This window comes from Gossypium arboreum, chromosome 10 (assembly GCF_025698485.1).
Source record: "Gossypium arboreum isolate Shixiya-1 chromosome 10, ASM2569848v2, whole genome shotgun sequence".
Classification (NCBI taxonomy): Eukaryota; Viridiplantae; Streptophyta; class Magnoliopsida; order Malvales; family Malvaceae; genus Gossypium; species Gossypium arboreum.
In genome coordinates, this window is record NC_069079.1 from 24,055,692 (window position 1) to 24,063,508 (window position 7,817).

Here is a 7,817-nt window from a genome sequence, read left to right on the forward strand (position 1 = left end):
ATTAAACAACCAATGAGCAACATTTTCTTCCATTTTGCTTTGCATGCAAAACTTATATGAGGACAATTATACAACGCGTATTAATGTAATCAATGAATTTGCTTTATTAACTAATTTGTTCGAGAAATTATAAGTGTACTTAGATGAAAATATTACACTTAGAGCATCAGGTCTAACACATATCACTTAGAGAAACTTATTTAGAGAATTAGATCGAGTTGAGTATATCAAATCTTTGGATCAAGGAAATTGGATAAGATTGAAACGTTGAAGACTTAGCTGCCAACAATCCTTGTTTACATTGGTTGTTAATATTATATTGTATTAAGCTATTTTAGTTATTGTTTAGAAGGGATCGTGATTGATATTTATTATCTCAGGAAGTCTCAAAATCTCTATATAATTAAGAGACTCGTATAGGTTATTATACTGATTGTTTAAAACACTTAATTTGTTCAAGTGAGGAACATTATTTGTATAAGTGCATTTGATTGTAAAACATTTGTGTTGTGGTTTTACAAACTAAGTTATCTGGGGAAGAATTTAGTGGTGAGAGATGTAGTCTTTAAGGTACAAGAGTAAGGATTCTAAACAAAGGTGTGTTAGAATTATGTTCACTAGTTGTAATTGTTAAAAAATAGTGGTTTCTCTCACTAAGCTAAACTCCGCATACGTAAAGAAACCGAACTGCAGAAACAAACTTTATGCTCCTTATTTTATTGTGTTTTCAAAATACTTGCAAAAATGTCTACTTTCGTAGTCACTTATGCTCATTCTTTGCTTGTTATTTTGCAACTATTTCACATAAACATATTACAGTTAACAGTGAACAAATCTTTTGATGATTTTATGAACCATTAATGAATCATTTTGTTTATCGTACATTATCTACCACTTTCAATAAAAGAATCTTACCTTAAGAAAAAGTCCTTTCATCTTTTGCATTTCATCATGTTACAACATAAAATCCCATAGGTATAATAATTGCTCAGATAATACTTTCCAAGATGCCTACTTAACATCATACAAGCCTATAAGAGCTAAAATTGAGATATAATCACCATGACTTTCAGCTAGTAACTGAACCCAACACCCCCCCCACCCCCAAAAAAAAAAAAAAAAAAAAGAAAAGAATACTTTTTCGTATTAAAATGCATTCGACAATCATCAAGGAACTAAACATGAACGTGATGAAAGGAAAGCATGGCTAAGAAATGGCAAAGGTGACCGTCTGCACCTCTTTAGGTCGCCACATGGATTTCTGGACACACAACAAGCCCTCCTTGTTCTTGGAGTAAGTCTTGAGGACTTCCCACTCCATAGACATTACCATGTCCTCTAGCTCATTAATGGTCTCAACATTGTCCCGAACAATAAGCTTCCCTCCGGGCCTTAGTATTCGATCAACCTCTGCCACCACAGATACTAATTTGCACCTAAAACCCCATCAACCATCGAAATGTAAGGCCAAAGCAAGATAAGGAATGACATATTGTAGGAAATGCCCTTTTTAAGTCGTATTACTTTAGGAACAAGTACAAAACCCTAAACTCTAACTGTTATTTTAATCTAAAAACTTAATTGCTAAGCATTAAACCTAAACACTAATTATTATTTCAATCTAAGAACTTTTGCTAGGAGTCATCAAGATAATCTCGGAGAACGAGAGCAATATCTGTAATTTTACCCAGTGAAAGGCAAGACAAGTTACCGACGGAGGAGTGTGTGAATAGTGGATTTAGGAAAAAGGGAAACATTTATACAAACCTCTTTTTAACCTTGGAGAATAGATGGTCGGCATGGAGAAGATCATAGGACCTTGGGTAGGTGCTAAATGATTCACACCAATCATGGTACACACCGAATAAACCTCTCTCATATATTATAGGAAGCGTATCTGGAGAGCGAATTGGGATCACGTTCATGACCCACAAATTCAAATCTTTGAGAGCCGCAGCAAATCTATAAGCATGGCATTGTCAGAATCAAGGAAAGGAAGATGAAACAATAAAACAATTAAAAAATAACTTTTTTTCTCTAAGAATTTCAATATCTGGTAATCATTTCTATCCAATATCATTTTGGAGTTGAGCTTGGACCTTAAACAAGAAGAATGCCTATTTTCTTCATTCATAAAACTTAAAATTGAGATTGAGCACCCAACTTTTTACCACTGGACCAATAGGAGTGGTAACAAAAAAAAAAAAAAAAAAAGGTATTCCTTCCTACTTCATAGAAAACGAAAATTACTTACCCTCCATAAACAGCTTTCATGTCCATGACATTTCTAATAGATGACCAGTTAATTCCTATGCCATTCAAGTAAGACTTGATCACTCGTTTCCAGTGTTCATAGTCTGCAACAAAATCCTCAGGCGCTGCTTTTCCATAAACGCCAACATGGGAACTTAATAACCAATAAGGTGACTTTTCCAACCTTGCTGGCCATTTCTCGGGCCACTTAGACCCACGTTCTGAAGCATCTACAGGTATTTTGTGCATGCATGTTTTCAGTGACACATTCCTATAAATAAGAATAAATTTCAAATGGCTGGTTTGATAGCTATATTGCAAGACGTTCATATCTATTAACAACAATGCTCTTGAGGTACATAAAACAAGCCACACAACATTATTTGTACTCATAAAGCTATATCAATAATTTACTTTTTAATTATATTATCAAATAACTAATTATTCATTAATTTCACTCATAGTAAATGCGCAGAAGGTTTTATTCTGAAGTGGTAATGAAAAGATCAATGATATTCTTAAGGACAAGAGATATGCTTTCGGTTTTTACAAGTAAATTATATACTATTTGGTCCAATTTAGAAAAAGAAAGTAGAAAAAAAACAGGATATTCAATAGCTAACTAAAAAAATGATAGTTAGCATTTTGTTAAACCAATCGATGGATATGATCGTGTCATCTTAACAGGAAGTGTGTTAATTTCGTTTTCAACCAGAATATAGTTCTACAGTAGAGCTAACAGTAAATTTTACCAGGCTGCATTCGGATCATCATTCTCGGGGCAGAGTGGAGGCTCTTGTTTTAACCTTCCATTGTAGCAGTCATTAGAAGTAGGCTTCTTAAATATTGCCACAGCTACCCTATTTATTGCATCCTTACTAGTTTTATTAACAAGTTCCCAGCACATAGCTCTTGTTAGTTCAACCATTGCTGCAGAAAATCCAAACAAATTGCAGCAGCTGTTAAACACTAGACGTCTAACACAATACCCATAGATAATAGGATTATACCTTTCCAAATTTCAACATCTTCAGGAATCTTCTGATAAACTGGAAAGGCGGACCACACAAAGAAACCGCCAGGTCGTAGTAAACGGTTAAGCTCCAAGAGGAGTTTACCACCTACATATTGCTAAAATAGATTAATATTCAAGCATAGAAATTTCATAAAATGCACTTCTAGTGACATTATTATGAGTCCAAGATGGTTCGTAACTAAAATTTTATAAATTGAGGCTATTTATATACCTTCTATGTGCCATGGAACTCTACATCGTGCACAATGAACAATATCAAATACTCTGCCAGGGTAAGGAAGTTTCTTAGTACCCATCACAGCGGACACCGCAGGAATTCCCCTTTCTAATGCAAACTGTACTTGAGCTTCATGTTCATCTTTAGGTGCCAATGACATGGCAAGCACATTTCTGTCAAAAAGAAAACCTCCAAAGCTAGCAACCCCACATCCAACATCCAATATCACACGAGAGCGTTTTCCCCATGCTATATCAGGCATAGACTACAGAATAATAATCCAACATTAAGGGCAAGTTGAAAGAACTCATTGGAGAAGAGGAACCTTAATGCCATCATTGTTTTAATGTGAAATGGAACACCATGGATGGCAAACAAGCATTCTTTTTAAAATCATATAAAATATCTATAGATAGATTCATGTAATCAAAAGACTATGAGTTGTAAATGAGCCAAGCCTAAACAAACATACATGGCTTTTTTCGTGATCATTCATGAAAATTAAATTAACAGGTTTATGAACATCAAATCTAAAACTTCGACAAACAATTAAAAACTTGCTCAACAAGTAGAGGCCACACGGAAGGGGATGAGACACGGTAATCAATGATATAATGAAGTTTGAAGACAATAGATTAAACCTCTTCTATGAAGTCAATATAGTGAAGAGCACCGTGCTTGAACTGGGTTCCACCACCAGGAAATGTGAGGTATTCTCCAGTAACTTTCACCCAATTCTGATGACCTTTAATTTGTGCCAGCTGAGCATGGGGAACATTAGAGTACCAAATCTATAGCAGCAGGAAAACCTTCGTTAGTTCATCTCATTAAACATGAAATTGCAGTGAAAAAAAAAATGAACCAGCATATGTGAAGTACCCTCTCTCTGCTTTTCGGCCACTTAATAGGGCGTTTATATCCTTCAGGAAGAGGAACAAGGCAGGTAGGTGGTTCTTTCGGACAGTGCCTCTCTCGATGCTCATAATGTTTATTAGTACGGAGATGCTTAATTGCTTCCCAATTGTCAAGGCAAGGGATAAAATCAGGCCCAGCAGTAGAATTGCAAAGCTTCCAATTGTATTTATTGGATGGTAACCGATCCTTCTTTTCATTCTTTGATACCGCCGCCTGAGTAGAGAATGATCCATTCCTAGTAATTCTCTCACTCAAAAGTTCAGAAGCAGAGGGGAAAGCTTCATTTACGTTTTGGCTTTCCACTTGAGGATTATCTTTTGCCTCACCAGAGCTTTTATTCGACTTTTTTTTATCATTTTGATCAAACTTCCCCTCTACCTGACCATCCACCTTACCTCCGTAAGTTTCAGAGGATTTTTCATCTGATCTCTTTTCACCAACACCAGAATCATATTTCTCGCCATTCTTGTCAATAGAGACAGCTTTCTTGTTGCTTTCTCTTGGATCGGACGTTTTGTCATCAAGATTCTCTTCAGAACTCCCTAGTCCACCCAAATTCTTACCACCTTCAAGATCCTTTTTGTCACGATAGATTTTTTTGGACTCCTTATTGTGATTTTCATGAACCTTCCCATTTATTTGATCACCATTAGTTTCAGAGGAATTTTTATCCGGTCTCCTTTTACCACCACCAGAATCAGATTTCTCGTCATTCTTATTGGAGACAACTTTCTTATTGCTCTCTCCCAAATTAGACCTCTTGTCATCAGAGTTCTCTTCAGAACCCCCTAATCCACCCAAATTCTCACCATTGTAGTTTCTCTCTCTACTTTCAGAATCCAACTGCTTCGTATCCTTTTTAGACTCATTCAACTTGCTCTCTTCAGTGTTCTTGTTTTCTTGCGTATTTAAATTGCCATCATCTTTATCCGGACTCAAATTCGAGTCCCCTTTCGTGGCACGCTCGGGTAAATTCTCACTACTACTGTTTGTCTGTCCACCTTCAGAAACCAACTGCTTCTTATCCTCCTTAGACTCATCCAACTTACTCTCTTCACTATTCTCTTTGTTTTCTTGTGTATTTAAGCTGGCAGTTCCGTTAGCTTTAGCCAGACTCGCATTCGAGCCCTCTTTACTCACATTCTCGGGTAAATTCTCACCGCTAATGTTGTCTATCCGTCCACCTTCAGAATCCAACTGCTTCGTAGACTCATCCAACTTAATCTCTTCACTGTTCTCCTTGTTTTCTTGCGTATTTAAGTTTCCAGTGGCATTGCCATCATCTTTCGCTAGACTATTGGAGTCACCTTTCCTAGCATCCTCTGGTAAAACCCCGGAGTTATCTTCGAATTGCACAGTGTTATTGCTGTCATTGCTATTGCTGATTATTGGTGTAACCTGATCGTCGAGATCGGTTTTCTTTTCGTGGGCCACATCGTCCACGTTTTGGTCGGGGATAACTGAGGATGAAGTCATCATCCAAATCCCAACTAAACATAATCCCACGAAAACTACAATGGTGACGGTGGAACCATAACTCGAAGATGATGACCTCCTACCATTAGCATTATTATTGTAATCTACTCTACCATATTTTCCTAATGCCATTATCACTATTCCCTTCTTTTACCAATCAATTCTTCAAAATTTTCACTCCTGGAACAACAAAAACAAAAACTATATATATATATATATGAACAATCAAATCACTGAAAAAATAAGACAAAATTCATATATAATGAGACTAAAATCTACATAACCCAATTACAAATAACAAAATTTGAATCTGAATAAAACTCCACTTTCACCGACAAACTAAAACTTTAGTCGCAACAACATTATTATTTTTTTATTACTATTTTATGCTTATGTTTACACTCATTAATTCATAATTGAATAAAATAAGTTTTTCAACCACATTTTCTATTCTTTATCATCACGTTGATTAATCCATTTTTACCTATTATTGTGAAACGATGCCAATGAAAGAAAAAGAAAATAAAAAAGAAGGAAATAGAAAACACCGTCGTCATTCGTCAGTGCATTAGATCAAAAAGGCGAAGAAAATCGTATCGAAAACAAAAAAGAAGAAGATACCTGGAAACAAAAAAACAAAAAAAAAAGAAGCAAATGAACAGATTTGGGAAAAAAAAAAAGAGAGCTTAAACAATCGCTATCGGTTCATAAGTGTTGCAGTAAGGAAAAAAAAAACAAGAAAGGCAGGGAAAGGAAAGATTGATACGTAGAAGATTCCAGCTTTTAGCTGTCACCGGAAATTCAATAAGTTTTTATTGTTTGTTTGTTTAATACAAGGGTCCTAAAAATAATAACGAAAACCGAAAAATGAGAGGGAAAAAGGAATGCACGGACTCGTGTGGAAGACAATACGGAGAGAACCACGGGAAAAGCAAAAGGCCGCGAAATCAGTGGGGGTAGTTCTTCTTTCGTTTCTCCCATTGTTCCACCTAAATTAAATAAATTGGTACCATAATTTTAAAAATTACAACTTAATTGTCTTAGTAACTTGATATATTAATCTTCTAAAAATATTTACACTAATTAAATACTTTTTTCCAAATTAAATTAAATTTAAGTTACTTCTTTTTGCATAATCATATTATCTCTACTAATAAAACAAATCTGAATTACTTCAATCCTTTCATTTACAAAGTATTAGATATAACATCCCTTACTCAATCTATTAATAAATACAATTAAATAATATCATATTAAAATTTTAACTTAAGGGTTTAAAAAGTCCTCAAATTTAAAAAAAAAATCAATTAAGCCCATGCTTTTTTTTTAACTCAATTGGGTACTTGAACTTTCAAAATACATCAAAAAAGGCCCTCAATTTTTTTCAAAAAAAGCAAGTAAGCCTCTTTTTTTTTTCACTTAATTGGGTATTTAAACTACCAAAATGCACTAAAAAGACCAAGGACGAATCTAGGGAACTGGCAGGGACCGCACCCCCCTAAAATATAAAATTATGCTAGTTGTAAAGTAGAAAATTATGTGAACTGTATAGTAGAAAATTATGGTGGTTGTGCAACAATAAATCATGTGAACTCTACAATAGAGAATTATGTGAACTGGTGAGTTGCCAAATAAAAATACGCAAGCTATGTAAAGAGTTACAAGCTACGCAGGAAATTACATGAACTATGCTGCCAAAAATACAGTGCTTTTCTGAAAGTTTTGTAACTTTAAAATTGAAATCAATGAATTGACAAGTCACATAAGCATGTTGCGATATTAATTTAACAAAACGTATGAGTAAGTTGCAATCTTGAATCGGTAACTAAAAGATTCTGAAAATCCTGAAAATTTTAGATTGTGATCTTAAATCAACAAATCGTACGAGAAAGTTGTAATCTTAAATCGGCAACTACAAAA

General features: G+C 34.8%; 1 protein-coding gene across 1 annotated transcript; it reads right to left on the reverse strand.

The window, feature by feature from the left end:
- Positions 1-895: 895 nt before the first annotated feature.
- On the reverse strand, positions 896-6,739 carry LOC108488768 (probable methyltransferase PMT24). The gene is made up of 10 exons (XM_053019830.1): positions 6,664-6,739; positions 6,446-6,518; positions 4,386-6,077; positions 4,148-4,297; positions 3,501-3,771; positions 3,264-3,374; positions 3,006-3,183; positions 2,255-2,524; positions 1,768-1,962; positions 896-1,436 (listed from the first exon to the last, which is right to left on the reverse strand). The coding sequence occupies exons 3-10, from the start codon at positions 6,027-6,029 to the stop codon at positions 1,208-1,210; spliced, it is 3,048 nt and encodes a 1,015-aa protein (XP_052875790.1). The 5' UTR covers positions 6,030-6,077; positions 6,446-6,518; positions 6,664-6,739; the 3' UTR covers positions 896-1,207.
- Between the last annotated feature and the right edge of the window lie 1,078 nt (positions 6,740-7,817).